A 14,876-nucleotide genomic window follows, 5' to 3' on the forward strand; every position below is an offset into this window, starting at 1 on the left:
ACTTTCTCGCTCGAGTCCGTCGGTTCTTCTCCTCACTCTCGAGCAACAAGAAATACATCAATCCGCAAATCGGCCTCCTACAACGCTTACAATCCACACCGCTTCTTCAAGCTAGACACACATACACACCCGCAACAATGGGTAAGCATTGCGCCGTTCCGAGCCGTTGTGCATCGGCGCCCCTAGAAATGTACGTCCTTCGTGCTGACAGCTGTCTTCAACATAGGTCCCTGCAGCTGCTCCTGCTCTGACTGCAAATGCCCCGCTGGCAACTGCAAGTGCAAATAAATGTAGTCTGACTACAAGCACTTCGCATAACACTCCCTAGTCTGCATCGACAACGGCACTTCGGGTACACATCGCATGAAACTTTCCACGACCAGAATGTCTGAACACATCTCGATACATCGGAAGGAAATTTGACAACAACAACTTCTTCAATCCACTTCAATTCTCTTCCACGACCAGAATTGCACACGGAAATGGGCTGCTGAGAGTACGAACACAGTCCACGACTTTTGAATGGAATATAACTTTTCGTATGGCCGAAACCCGTTCTCTTGCTGTCTTCGGTCAAGATGAATGAATGAACGATGAACACATTGTATTCTTGTGCCACCTGTCTGCTCTACTTCTTTTTTTCTTCTCTGCAGCACGCTCTGAATCCATGCTTCCAGACGGTTATCACTGCTCTCAATGCCGAGAACCGTCCTCTTACCCCTCAGCTCTCACGAGTGCCCCTCCTCCAAGAAAACCGCCAAGCCCCTCGGATCTTGCCTTTTGAGGTCTAGGCGTTGACCGGTGACAAACTCCCAGATCTCAGGCTCTGACTCCTCTACTCTCCGACAATTCTCTTCATCTCACTTTTGTGCAACACAAGGCACGTTTCTCGAGGTCGATGAACCTGACCCGCGTGGCCTGAATGAGTGAACATGACCAAGCCACGGATCTCGAGGAGACCGGACTGACAATGAGGCGTCTGCCTGGGAATCTGCCTTGCGAGCCGAGCCACTGCCGCAATCTCGTCGATGACTGTTCTGACCCCGGGCTCCTTTCTCTGACTGTACAGAGTCTCTCCTTTGCAGGTAGTACATTGCTTTACTGAAACCCAGCTTTTGCCTCATCTGAAGTTGTCTTCTAACAACATACTTCCATTGGGCGAGCTTCACTTGAATGCAGCAGATCAACAGCAGATCATAAGTCGGACAAAATACTTCATGTCTCAAGACGCAATGTCGAACGCGCAATCGTCGACGGACGACGCGGTGCAGCCGTCTACAGACACCAGCGAAGTCGTCAACTCGACAACACAAATGAAGACACCACCATCACTCGCCTCCCGCCTCCGCGGCGCCCTCTACGCCCACGCAACCCTCGACGCCCTCGGCGCCCCCCTAGAGTTCCAATGGCGCGGCTCGTTCCCGCTTCTCACCACTATGCAGCCCAATTCCAATTTCAACCTCCCCGCTGGCTGCTTCACGGACGATACGTCCATGGCGCTGTGTCTAGCACACTCTCTCCTGTCGACCGACGCGTATTATGTAGAGGACCAGGCAAGGCGGTATATACGGTGGTGGCGCGAGGGGTACTGTTCTAGTGTGGGGAGGTGTTTTGATATTGGGATGGGCACAGCTGGGACACTTAGAGCTTGGGAGGGAGCGCTGGAAGAGGGAAGGAGTAGCGAGGAGGTGCTAGAGGTGATCGGGAAGAGGTGGGGTGGGGAAAGATTTTGTGGGAATGGGAGCTTGATGCGGGTTTTGCCTGTGGCGTTGTTAGGGTTTGAGGGGGAGGCTGTGGAGATGGAGAGGGTGGCGGAGGCGACTTCTAGGGTGACGCATCCGCATGTTAGATGTTTGTTGTGTTGTAGGTTGTTTGTGAGGTTAGTGGGCATGGCGCTGGAGGGAAAGAGGAAGGAAGAAATGGCTGCCGCTGTGGGCGACTTCGTTTGGGAGGTCAAGAACAGTGACGATGCTTTTGTGAAACGATTTGTGGAATACGGCGGCTTAGCAGATTGGTCAAACAAGTCGGAAGATGAGATCAGCAGCTCCGGATACGTGCTTGACAGTCTAGAAGCGGCGCTGTGGGCGTTCTTCACCACGGACACGCTTAGGGAGGGGGCTATCAAGGTTGTGAATTTAGGAGATGATGCAGACACTGTGGGCGCGATCCATGGAGGACTCGCGGGCGTGTTCTATGGAGAGGAGGCTATTCCTGCAGAGTGGTTGAGCGAGATGAAAGGGTTTGAGATGGTGAGGGAGGTCGCGGATAAGATTGTGGAGAGGGTAGGCACGTAGTAAGGAGCAGGAACCCGAGCAAGGTTGTCTTGTGCATGCCAAATAGACAGCGACATATCCCGCGAAAAAAGTAGCTCGAGCCAAACTGCTTGTTCGCTCCCAATATCAGAATGACCAGACAGAGCTTATATGACAGCCTCAAAGATCTCCTACATCCATGGATCTTGTAGAAAGTTTGCTTCGTCGTAACTGGCTGTGCTGTAAGGGGTGCTCGATTCACAAGGCTGACGGGTAGCCTTGAGGCATGGGACACGACTCCCAATGTCGCGACGGTGACACCCAGCTGATCATCTGTAGAAGTCACTACTAAGACAAAGCTTTGCGTACCTGTTCCTGTTCTATCGCTCACTTCGGCGTCGATCAGCACAGCCTATGCCCCAATTGTCTCAGCAAAGATGGCGATGATGGCTAGCGGAGCATCTGGGCAGCCAGATCTGTTCGACGATGACAACGCTGTATTAGACGATGACTTTCTCAATGACGGTAAGCTCGAGCGATGGGACGTGCTGGGCGTATGGATGCTAATAAGATCCAGAAGTCGAGCCAGATGAGCCATCGACGTCCGACAGAGCGCCTCTGACAGGCAACATCCAATCCTCCTCGTCGCAGAGACCACTCAATCAGGACTACCTCACATCGCGAATACCAGGAGAAGACAGGAGAGCACCGCAAAATACCATTGACGAGTCAGTATGGGACACCGTGTCGCGAGACTTGTTCGCTGTATGGGAGAAGCTGCGACAGGTGCTGTGGCCCAAGTATCTCCTTGGCGGCATGCTGCAGCGACAAGGTGCTGGAGGCGACGTTGAGAGTCAGGGCTTCGGACGAGATCTAAGAGGGCTCGTTGGAAGGTGGCCGGACGCTGATGGCATCTTGGAGGGCGGATTGAGTGAGGGTCTGCGGGATTGGGATCTGTGGTACGTCTTCAATTCACGCTTCTCGCAGAATCCTCAGACTGATGATGCTAGGGGACCACTGATCTTCTGCTTACTACTAAGCATGTTCCTGGCAATGAGGGCGAGCGCAGACCAGGCCGATCTGGTCTTCTCTGGTGTGTTCTCAATCGTCTGGATTGGCGAGGCTGTGGTCACGCTACAGATCAAGCTACTGGGAGGCAGCATGTACGTTCTCCCACCTCCCACAAGTTCAGGCTCATTTACTGATACCTCGACAGATCTTTCATGCAATCAGTCTCTATCATCGGCTACACGCTCTTCCCCCTGGTCATCGCTGCAATGCTCTCGGCAATTGGACTACCTATGATCGTCCGTATACCAGTCTATATCGTTCTTGTGGCCTGGTCGTTGGCAGCTGGTGTGAGTATTCTTGGAGGATCAGGTGTGGTCAAGAATCGGGTCTTCTTGAGTGTATACCCCTTGTTCGTCTTCTATATAGGCCTCGGATGCCTCTGTTTTATTAGCTAGATCAGTCATGAGACCTCTCCGGATGAGGCTTTACAATTTGCTTAATGTGGCCTATCCCGGCAAAATTGTTCCTGAGCACACATGCCATGCTGCCTCATGGACGCCGGAATATGTTTCCAGTTGACAGCAGATGAAATAGGCATGTTGTAGGCAACAGGCCAACCCAGGGCTTCGGGATAGTGGGGCTGACCGGTCATAGCGGCTTTTGTACCCGCGACCACATATTGACTTCGACCATCTTCCACATGACTATCTGAGTATCTAACAAACACACCTCTGAAAGGTACTCTTCGACTGCGCGCAGCGTGATTAGGGCTATATGCCAAGTGAAGATCTGTAGCGACTGACACGTCCAGCTTGTCGAGTAATTCGAGTCAAACACAGGATCCTCGTGGGTCACTTTGCCTGTGCTGAATTGAACGCAATCTCCGGATCTGAGCGATTTGCGTTCACCCTCCACTCTACAAACCGTCCAACCTCAGGCTTCCAACGGGCGCGGACACAGCAGAAGCATCGCAGACGCTCTGAGCAATCAAGACAGTCCCAGACACTGGTCTTCCTCTCAGCAAGACCGCGTGGTGCAGCGGAAAACACAGCACTCTTCCTTCGGCCCTCCTTAGGTGTCTACTGCTTCATCTGCTTGGGCAACAACCATGACTACGGCTACTGAGTCCTCAGCACAAGCCAGCGAGCAGCTGAAGTCGGTCGAGGGCGCCGAGCGGCCACCCAGTGCTAATGGCTCTGACGGCGAGAGCGAACGCACTCGCGAAAAGCTGAAGAAGACTTCAATCGCTGGCCTCTCACAGCACACCCGCGAGAAGACCTTTGGTTCGGAGGCAGACCCGGCTTCATCAGACCACACCAGTACAGAAGCGCCCCCGACAGAGAACGGCTTTGGTCGCGGCCGACCGTCTAAGAAGCGGTCCTTCGAGGATATCAAAGACGAGCAGGCAAGCCCAGCAGAGAACACAGAGACGAAAGGCAGAGGCGCGCACAAGCGTATGAGATCTAGGGAAATCACACACGATGCTGAGGTCGCACCAGCATATACCGCTGCAGACGCTGGCAGTCCCTTGCAAGAAGAAGCGGATGCTGATGTGGCCGATGCGCCTGGTGGACCAGGTGTCATGATCGAAGCCGACGTGCCGACCGACACCAATGCGCAGACAGCACAAACCGTTGAGGAGAAGATCCTGGACATGGAAGACACCACAAATGAGCCTGTCGTTGGAGTCGGCAAAGGGACTGGCTTGCCCAGCACAGCCGTCCAGGATCCCTCGTCAGATAAGCCAAACCAGAACGCTGCCGGCCTACCAAGTAAGACGACACCCACCGCAAGCTCTGGTTTCTCGAATACATCCTCTGCCTCACCATTCGGCGCCGTGAAGTCTCCGCCCAAGGACGCCGAAGAAAATGTTGCATCTCCCAACTCCAGCACAACATCAACCTCGGCTTTTGCTTCCTCAGGGCTGGCTGCCTTTGCTTCCCAAGACAAGTCTCCTTTCGGTGCATCAGGCTCTACAAAGTCTACAGGTGGATTTGGTGGCGGTGGCTCCAGCTTTGGTTCTGGTGGGACAGGCTTCGGCAAGGCTACTGTTGGTGGTGGGTTCGGAAGTGGTGGCGGGTTTGGCGGTGGTGCTGCTCCTTCATCATTCGGCGGTTCAGCCCCGTCGCTCTTCGGTGCTAAAAGCGCTTTTGGTGGAGGCGGGTTTGGTGGCTCATCATCCAATTCATTCGGAGGTAGCTCAGGCTTTGGTGGTGGTGCAGCGCCCAAGTCATTCGGTGGTGCGCCGTCTGTCATCGGTGCAAGTCACACGAAAGCGGAAGAAGATGATGAGGACGGTAGCGGCGATGAGGAAGAGGCAGGTGCCACGGGACCGGCTGAGGAGGACAAGCCAGACAGCCGGTTCCACAAGCAAGATGGTATGCATCCTGATAGCATGAGAATGCCTGTTACTTACCCACCCACAGTCGAGACCGGCGAAGAAGGCGAACAGACCATATTCAGCGCGAGGGCAAAGCTGTATCACTTTGATGAAAAGCAATGGAAGGAGCGAGGCACCGGTGTCATCAAGGTCAACATACGGCAAGAAAAGACTACGAAGCCCGACGAGAGCGAGGATGACCATGAGCAAGATCCTGAAGCTGGCGATTATGATGACGTTGACATAAAAGCTCGCGTCATCATGCGATCTGACGGTGTACATCGTGTGATTCTGAACAGCCCTGTGTTCAAGGACATGAAGGTTGGCACAACTGACGGTGATGAGCCATCAGGAAAGACGATGTATCTGACTGGTATGGATGAGGGAAAGCCGAGGCTGTTCCAGATCAAGGTATCTTTGCGTCTTGTCCTCCTAACCCGACTCGTGCTAACATGATGCGTAGATGGGCAAAGAAGACACACTCCGCGAACTCTACTTCAGAATTTGCGAGTTCCGAGATGGTCTATAGGCTGACTTCATCCACGGTAACTTGAACGAATATGATCAGGAGGACCAGACCTATTAGACAAAGCATGATGTGACGACAGGCACGAGAAATGATGCATCAGGGATAGACATGCATGCATTACTGGATGCTCGGGGGGAGCCTTGAGGAAAAAAGAGTACTTGGATCTTCGAAGCCTGGCAGCACCCAAAGGATATGATATACACTTATTGGGAACTACCAGCGAGTCTTATCACTAACAATGCTTGTTGTCCCAACATTCCGAAGCCTGCTCGATGCCCGAAGAGCAGAAACGAGTAAAATTGAAGCAAGGCGTGCTTCAGTAGAGTCACAAGCAAGCAGAAGGAGGCGTGCCTTCGAAACCATCCATCCATCGCGATTGCTCCTCTTCGTTTCCACATTCTTGCTGCTGGTAATCTTGGCGTGAAATGCGATTCGTCCACTGTGTAGTATGAGAAGTTGAATGCAGTATTCGTACTGCTTCAGATCCTGTGTGGAGGTAGGGTAGCCTCTGCCTGACTGCCATCGAACTTCAGGCAGTGAAAGCACGCTAGTGGAATCGTGGGGAAACTTGACCCGTCGCCTTTCTTGAACAGCCTTCATTCCGGTCTTTTACACATCTACCTAGGTATTCTTCCTCTCATTAACCGCGAGGTCTACTGTTCAGTCTGCTCGTCCTCTTAAACCCGCCATTGTAGCGCGGCGATAAAGCATCTTGTCCGCGATTCCACACCAGGCTGCACCCCACCACCGTCCGAGCCAGCCTGCACTTCCAACCACACGACTGCCAGTATCTACACTCCACCCAACGAAGAAACCACTCGTCGTGCGTACCAACACAAGCCGCCCGCAATGGGCAACGACGGCGGCAGCATCCCAACGCGCCGCGAGCTCGTCAAAACAGCCGCTACCAACCCCTCCACAACCGACCTCAAAGAAAAACAGCGGGAGCACCTCGCGCACCGCTGGTCGCAATGTCCCCTGTCACATCGCGCGCTCGTGCCGCCGATTGTGAGCGATCATACTGGTGATCTGTATAACAAAGATGCGGTGCTGCAGTTCTTGCTGCCGGAGGAGGTCGGCGGGTTGGGGAGGGAGGAGAGGGAGGGGTATGAGGCGTGGTTGCGGGGACGGGTGAAGGGGCTTAAGGATGTTGTGGAATTGAAATTCCAGGTCGAGGGTGGTGACGAGGCAGAGAAGAAGGGAGGGGATGAGAAGTGGGTGTGTCCGATCACGGGAAAGGAGTTAGGAGTTGGGGTGAAGAGTGTGTATGTTGTGCCGTGTGGGCACGCGTTTAGTGCGGAGGCGGTGAGGGAGGTGGGGAAGGCGGGGACGAAGGGGGAGTGTAGTGTTTGCGGGCAGGGTTATGAGGTCGAGAGGGATGTGGTGCCGATATTGCCGAGTTCGGAGGAGGATAAGGAGTTTGTGAGGCGGCGGATGGAGGGGTTGAGGGAGAAGGGGTTGAGTCATAGTCTGAAGAAGGATAAGGGTGGGAAGAAGAGGAAGAAGGGCGTCGAAGAGAGCGAGAAGGAACAGATTGGCGAGAAGACGACCAAGGTCGATGGGACGGCAACGAAAACATCGAATGGGATCAAGAATTCAGCAACGGCTAGTCTGGCGAAGAAGGTGCTCGAGGAGGAAGAGGCGAAGAAGAAGCGGAGGCTGGACAACGAGAACATCAGTTCGTTGTATGCGAAGAAGACGAGTGGGCTGGACAAGCAGAAGGACGGCAACTTCATGACAAGGGGATTTTCGGTCAAGTGAGCAGCAGACCACTAACGATGACGCGAGGTCTACAGTCGTGATCACATTCGTCTAGTGACGACCGATACTGCACATGCTATCGCTTTGACGGTTGCCACACCTACAAGTGAAGACAATTTCTCGATATCACTTTACCACCTCCACCGAGCAGCCTAACTCCGTCTTTATTTATCAGACCTCCTCGCTCCTCATCCGTCACACCTGCGACTATCATATCAGACAACAATGCTGTTCGGCCCATCGACCATCCCGCAGCGACAGCTGCTCGCTTCAGGAAAATACTCCGACCTCGTATTGCAATGCAAGGATGCCGAGATCAAGGTCCATTGCGCCTACGTCAACATTGCATCGCCCGTCATCGAAGCTCTCTACGATAAGGCCATCGAAGTAAGTCGCAGGATTAATGTTTGCATCATCTACATGCTGACGATCATCGAAGGCAGGGTCAACGTCGGCGACTCCTGTGGTTTCGTTGCCAGACACTGATGTCCGTTCGCTCTCAGGAGTCCTCGAATGTCTCTACACTCGGCAGTACTCTGACCTCGACTACTTCTTCGAAGTTGTAGCGCTGCGATCCATCGACTTCGCCCGAGTGCTGTCTGCTGACTCTCAATTAACCACTTTCAAATCGACAGAAGCTCCCAGCATCTATAAGTTCGGCACCCCCGTATATCGTCGAGTTGAGCAAGACATCAAGGTCTACCTTTGCGCCAAATCCTTGAAAATTGAATACGTCGCTCAGACTGCGCATCAAAATGCAGAAACCACTCTCAGACAAATCCTGAGGGACTCTGGCGCTGTCGCGCAAGCAATCCGTCCGCTGGGTTTGTTGTTTGAGAGCACAGTATCTGGTGAGGACAACCTTCGCACAACCGTTGTTCAGATCTGTCTCGAGCAGCGCGAAAATTGCGATGCAAACCCGCAACTCCGAGCACTCCTTCTCAAACACGAAAGCTCCATCTGGACAGTGATCCTGCCGCCGCTTCAGCCTGGTCGTTTCGTGAGGACCTTCAAGTGCTCTACATGCTCGGAACAGGTCACGTTACGTCACTTATCTTCGCTCGGCGCAGCCGCTCTAGCCGGTGGACTCAGCATGGGATGCCCGAGATGTGGCAAGGGTACAGGTCTGTTCGACCGGGCAATGCAGTTCACACCAGTATATGACGGACTCTTCAACAACATGAATCCCAGTCCTTACGGCGTGTCGGTCAATAGTGGTCCCAAGTCCAGCGCTTCTCGTCTTGACGGCAATACCACGGTCACCAATCCCTGGACGATTGGGACCGAGGAAGGAAGATCTGGCGGTGGCGGTCTTTCCAGTAATGGTCCGTTCAAGAGCAGCTCAGGCGGTCTCTTTGGCATGAATTCAGGTGGTCCCTCTGGCACGAACTCAGGTGGTCCCTCTGGCACGAACTCGAACGGTCCTTTTGGTACGAACTCGGGTGGTCTCTTTGGCACGAACTCGGGTGGTCCGTTTGGCACGAGAGCACTGGGTACTCCTGCGCAGCCTCTTCCCCAAGCCAGCGGTTTCAACTTCGGTCCCTCCAATACCCAGAAAGCCACCACTCCAGCGCAGGCTTCTTCCCAAGGCAGCGGTTTCAACTTCGGTCCCTCCAATAACCAGGGAGCCACTCCAGCGCAGCCTACTTCCCAAGCCAACGGTTTCAACTTCGGCTCTTCCAATACCCAGAAAGCCTCTCCAGCACTCAAGCAAGGTTCCTTTCTCAACGCTCCTGCTGCCGCCGCGAATCGTCCAGTTGAAACGTCCGGTCCTTGGCCCCTTATAGCTCCATCTGCTAGTCGTGCGACACAGCCATCCTTCGGCTTCGGCGCACAATCGACCACAACGGTACCGAACAGCGTCTCCGAGCCTTTTTCTGGATTCAAATTCGGACCGTTGCCCAGCAAACGCGTCGCACAGAAGAGCGCGACTGTGGAAGATGGCTCCGAAGATGGCAGTGTCTAAGTCGGTCGTTCTGTAGACACTCATAGAAACCAAGGCCCTTCATATGCATGTGAAAGTGGAAGCCAAGTGCTCGTTCGAGAGCATAGTCATGGCTTGGATACGGCAGACCGGACTGTACGGCAGGTAGCGTAGGCTTGGAAGCGCGTTGCTCGAAGACGGTGGCTTTCAAGCTTGGTCAATAACGTCAATGGCAGATAGGACACTCGATAGATAGAAGCCGAAGATGCCAATGAAGATATGCTCGAATGTGCACAGATCTCTCTCATGCTACTGGTTTTGGACACTTATGGACCTGCCCTGTCTCCCTCACAACTTACCTTTTCCGCCATCCAACACCTTGATAAACTCCTCCATATCCTCCACCAACTCCTTAGGCTTCTCCATCGCCGCGAAATGCCCACCACTATCATGTCTCTTGTACCAGACCAAATCGCCTGTACACTTCGCCCACGCCACAGGTATCGGCGCCAACTCATACGGAAACCACGAAAAGCCGCAGGGCTTCTTGACATAGTAATCCGGATGCCCATGAAACACCGTGCTCTTATCGCCCCGCCCAAAGAAGTCAATGTACGGTAGATGCACCGTGGGAAGGTGTCGGTCAGCCAGTACAGGGTGACGGAGTCGATGATGTCCTTGAGGGGTGGGGTGGTGTCGGTCCAGGCGTCAAACTTTTCAGCTATCCAGGCTAGGAGGGCGAGTGGGGAGGAGGAGAGGACGAGGCCAATGGTGCCGCCTTTTGTGCCGTGCTCTTTGGCGTAGGCGTTGCCGTAGGTTGAGAACTCAGCCGCGCGACTCATTTGTTTCTTCTCGAAGTCGGTTACGTCGCTTGGGTTGGCGTTTTTGGGTTGCTCGGCCATCAGGTAGAAGTTTACTATGGGAAGCGTCAGTGGCGACGAGGATCAGGGAATGGCTTGGAGGTGGGCGACTGACAGTTCATAGCTCTGCATTCGTCGTAGCGGACGGCACAGATGCGTGAGAGGAAGCTGCCGATGTCGCCGCCGTGGGCGATGTAGCCTGTGAGTCCGAGCACTTTCATCACTTCGTTCATGCAGTACGCCATGTGCTCGTTCGTCCACTCGATCTTGGTTGAGGGTCCGCCTGAAAAGCAATAGCCTGGGAGGGAGGGGACAACGATGTTCCATGGCAGGTCGTCGGGCGTGGGCCACTTTTGCTTTACAACGTCCAGATAGGGCAGAAACTCGAAGACACTCCCAGGCCAGCCATGGAGTAAGAGGAGGTTCTTCGCGTCCTTGCGGCTCGAGAACATGGCCATGAAGTGGATGTCGTAAGTGTCACCATCGCTAGCTTTGATTGGGACTTTGAACTGTGGATATGAGTTGAAATGGTCCTCAACGTTGCGCCTGTTCAGTAAGCGACAGTGGCTCCTGTAGATAGAGTCCCGTGTTCTTACCAGTCATACTCGTGCGACCAATATTGTTTGGCATCGGACAACCATTTGCTCGTCACACCGTACTGCCCGTCCTCTCGCTTGTTCTCAAAGGTTTCCGGTGCAATGGGTGATACTGTGATCAAGTACTTTAGTGTGTCGATGTTGACTTGGCTGACTTCTGATTTGAAAGGTTTGATGTCCGAGCTGGCGCCCGAAGGCAGTTTCCCGAATTCACCCATATTACCAGAAGTTCTTCTCGCGGTGTTGTTGTTCACTGTAGCTAGAGCAGCAGCCTATGAAGACGGCCTGCACAGTTGAGTATATGCATAAGAAGTACTCACTACGTCAGCTTCGTGTCGATCGATCTTCGAAAGTTTCACATTGTCCATTCCCCGCATTTCTCGACGTGTTCCTTTTCCGGGGTAAAGGGGTGACTGAAATTCGGACACGAAACCTCATGCAGTGGAAGTGCCGTCAAAGAAGAGCTTTCCGCGTTTCTGCTTCAAGGGAAAGCCAGACCGGGTGCAGAGCCCACCGAAAATAGTCCACGAGAATGGTGGAGGTGATCGGTTGCCAGCATTAACGACTTACCTTCTCTGAGCCTTGAGCGCAGGACATACCGAACCCCAAAAAGTGATCGGCGCCACGAACTGAAGCAGATTTGCTTCATGTGCTCGCACGACTCAAGGAGGAAGCCCCTCAGACACCGCCGGGGGAAAGTCGCAAGCATATGCTTCAGTTGTGGATGACTTACTTCACCTGCTTCGAGATGCTCTGGTTCTAGCTTCGAGCCGACGACTGACCGCCCTCAGACCTCCGTCGGGCTTTAGGCAGGTCGACATTGTCCCAAGCACAGCAAGTTGCGATACCACATGATGTATGTGTCCAGGGGTAAGTCCAGAAAGGCTCGCGTACTTTGCCCGTAAGCCAAGACCTGTCTTATTCAGCACACTGCCCCGCGTCTCACTCTGCCAGTGGTCTGTCTGGCTTTCATCTCTCCTCTCACCTTCCCGACCAAAAAACTTGTTCTTCAGAAAACAAAAAGAATATCATGAATGATGGGACTCTCCCTCGGGGAATCGAACCCCGGTCTCCCGCGCTCGTTAATGCCTGGAAAGCAATTGACAAGCGGAAATCATGACCACTAGACCAAGGAAGATAGGTTACTTGTTCACCGCTGTGCGGAGATTGGCAGGGTATTTGAACCAAAACTCAATGTGCTGCAAAATATAGACCTTCGATCTCGCCAGGCTTGATGGCAGCCGACGAGCCTCTGAGGCAAGCCTTGAATGGGGTTCCGCCACCGACATACCTATATCTGAAGCTGCTGGAAAACATTCGTTCTGACAAGCTCGATATCACTTCCCCATGCTCGGACTTTTTGTACGATAGCGGCGTCAATATCTTTGTCACTAAAAGCAATGTGATGTCAATAGCAACGCCGTCACCATTATGAGCGGTGGAGAGATGTCGCTGCCTTTGCAGGCGAGCGGCTCTCGAGTGCTGCAAGCGTGCAACGCGTGGTGAGTCGCTCTCGTACCTTTCGACGATTGCCGACATTTTGACAGACTGACTAAGAGTCAACCCCGAAAGCCGCCGACGAAAGACCAAATGCAACGGTATCAGACCGGCGTGCGGTGGCTGCGTATCGCGGCGCGTGGCCTGCGAATGGCCTATGATTCAACCACAGTCGCCATCTCTGGATGACGTTGAAGCCGACAACAGTGCCTTAGAAGCTATCGCTGCAGAGATCAACGGCAGTCCTCAGAAACGCTTGCGTCTATCCAAATCGAGGACCGGTCGTGGGCGGGACTACTTGTCATCAGGACTGTGCCAGCGTGCACTGGAATTATTCTACGAAAGGCACCACGCAGTGGAATGCTGCTCCTTTCTACACGTGCCTTCCCTCGACATCGATCATCTACGCCGGCAGTCGCCCTTCTTCGCCCATGCCCTGATCTCACTTTCCTCTCTGTACTTCACCAACGAGGAAGCAGCGAAGCAGGATCACGAATCGCCCAGAGCACTTTCTGAATGGCATGCTGTACTGGCCAGAGAGCTCTCTCGTCGGTGTGCCGACTCTCCTTCGAGTACGTATCCTTCACATGCCACACACAGGAAGCGCTCGTCATAGCTGACCTGTGCCATCTAGTAAGGTCAGTGCAAGCGAATCTAATCCTAGCACTGCGGGAACTGGTTTCTCAGGCAACACACAGAGCTTGGATCTTTACTGGTCTTGCTATCCGGCATGCACAAGTCCTCCGGCTCGGTCGAGAGCTGCATTACGGCATCCATGTGAGACGACAGGAAGTCCAGAGACGCACGTACTGGGCATGTTTCACCATGGATCGACTAGTCTCTTACGCGTGCTGGAGACCACAGACGATCGACGTTGATTGTGTCAGCATCAATCTGCCCTGTCCCGAGAACGTATTCACACTCGACGAACCCTTCAAAACACCAACATTAACCACCCTGCCCTATCCCTGCGAAGCTACTAGGTTCGGGCTCTCGCCATACTTCATTACTGCACTCGAAATATGGAGTCAGGCAACCTACATTCAGATACTCGGCGGTCTACGCCATGTCAGTCGCGTTGCGAGCACCTCGGTAGGCGCTTTCGACCAGCTGAGCACCAGACTGGAAGCGTTCAACAACAGTATGCCCGGCTCCATGCAGTGGTCGACGCCGAATCGGCGAGCCTTCCGCCATATTCATCAAGAAGGTCTATTCATTCATCTCCACCTCACGTTGCTGAACACAGCGTGCATCGTTAACCAGGAGTCTCTTCCATACCCAGCAGAAGGAAGAGATGCACATCGACAAGGTTTGCTTTCTGATGAATCTAATGGCACAGGAACCGACCAAGAAAGATCAGTGACGGCATGTGTTCGTGCTTCGACCGAAATCGTAGCGATCCTGCAGGAAGCTCGCAATTCTGATCTCCAAGCCACGAACCAGCTGCAGTCAGTCGTCTCTGCTTTTGCGATGCTATCGGCTGCCAATGTCCAGCTGTGGATCCAGTACGTTCAAAGCAGAGACCGCAACGCGCCGCAACACGCCGAGGCACGAGTTGAGTCCATTATCGCCATGTTAGAGTCCTGGAAAATGACATGGCCTGTGGCTGAGGACTGGCTGAACACCATCCGCTTGCTACGCCGCTTGTACGAAGCTACGTATGCTCCCATTTCCGGTTCCAGTGACGGACAGCACTTGAACAACGTTGCAGATCCGCCAGCTCAAGCCGCAGATGACGCCCAGGATCGGCCTGTGGCGCGCTTGATCGAAGGCAATGGACTACCCGATTTCAAAGAGCGACTCGTGGATAAGCTCCGATTCACGCTACTGTCGTCACTCGAGGACATGGACGCCAGAAAACGTGTGCTGAAGCCTTCGATGACTACTGGAAGAGATCAGGTCGAACTTCCGGCCAGCGAGATCGATGAGTTCGAGTACTGGGTGCCCGAAAGCTACGACTTTGGACTACCTGATCTATACTTGTCCAACACCTGGCCTGGCCTCGAAAGTGGACACCTATACGCCCCAGATGCGGTCTGAGTAGTTGCTTTTTTCGACAGCACCTG

At 53.6% G+C, this 14,876-nt stretch overlaps 6 protein-coding genes across 6 annotated transcripts; all 6 read left to right on the plus strand.

Moving 5' to 3' along the window:
• Nucleotides 1-1,232: 1,232 nt before the first annotated feature.
• Nucleotides 1,233-2,294, plus strand: AB675_1845 (ADP-ribosyl-[dinitrogen ] glycohydrolase; the record flags this gene model as incomplete). The annotated part of the gene is made up of 1 exon (XM_018141767.1): nt 1,233-2,294. The coding sequence occupies one exon, from the start codon at nt 1,233-1,235 to the stop codon at nt 2,292-2,294; it is 1,062 nt and encodes a 353-aa protein (XP_018003101.1).
• Nucleotides 2,295-2,689: 395 nt separating this feature from the next.
• Nucleotides 2,690-3,718, plus strand: AB675_1846 (Protein YIP4; the record flags this gene model as incomplete). Its single annotated transcript, XM_018141768.1, has 3 exons — nt 2,690-2,777; nt 2,830-3,415; nt 3,469-3,718. The coding sequence occupies 3 exons, from the start codon at nt 2,690-2,692 to the stop codon at nt 3,716-3,718; spliced, it is 924 nt and encodes a 307-aa protein (XP_018002906.1).
• A 653-nt stretch (nt 3,719-4,371) lies between these two features.
• On the plus strand, nt 4,372-6,172 carry AB675_1847 (Ran-specific GTPase-activating protein 2; the record flags this gene model as incomplete). The annotated part of the gene is made up of 3 exons (XM_018141769.1): nt 4,372-5,641; nt 5,690-6,054; nt 6,107-6,172. The coding sequence occupies 3 exons, from the start codon at nt 4,372-4,374 to the stop codon at nt 6,170-6,172; spliced, it is 1,701 nt and encodes a 566-aa protein (XP_018002978.1).
• Nucleotides 6,173-7,021: 849 nt separating this feature from the next.
• AB675_1848 (Replication termination factor 2) lies at nt 7,022-7,933 on the plus strand (the record flags this gene model as incomplete). The annotated part of the gene is made up of 1 exon (XM_018141770.1): nt 7,022-7,933. One exon carries the CDS (start codon nt 7,022-7,024, stop codon nt 7,931-7,933), a length of 912 nt encoding a protein of 303 aa, XP_018002772.1.
• A 225-nt stretch (nt 7,934-8,158) lies between these two features.
• On the plus strand, nt 8,159-9,899 carry AB675_1849 (uncharacterized protein; the record flags this gene model as incomplete). Its single annotated transcript, XM_018141771.1, has 2 exons — nt 8,159-8,320; nt 8,373-9,899. The coding sequence occupies 2 exons, from the start codon at nt 8,159-8,161 to the stop codon at nt 9,897-9,899; spliced, it is 1,689 nt and encodes a 562-aa protein (XP_018002849.1).
• A 3,736-nt stretch (nt 9,900-13,635) lies between these two features.
• Nucleotides 13,636-14,850, plus strand: AB675_1851 (uncharacterized protein; the record flags this gene model as incomplete). The annotated part of the gene is made up of 1 exon (XM_018141773.1): nt 13,636-14,850. One exon carries the CDS (start codon nt 13,636-13,638, stop codon nt 14,848-14,850), a length of 1,215 nt encoding a protein of 404 aa, XP_018003022.1.
• Between the last annotated feature and the right edge of the window lie 26 nt (nt 14,851-14,876).

The sequence above is a fragment of the Cyphellophora attinorum genome, assembly GCF_001299255.1.
Source record: "Cyphellophora attinorum strain CBS 131958 chromosome Unknown Contig6, whole genome shotgun sequence".
Lineage (NCBI taxonomy): Eukaryota > Fungi > Ascomycota > Eurotiomycetes > Chaetothyriales > Cyphellophoraceae > Cyphellophora > Cyphellophora attinorum.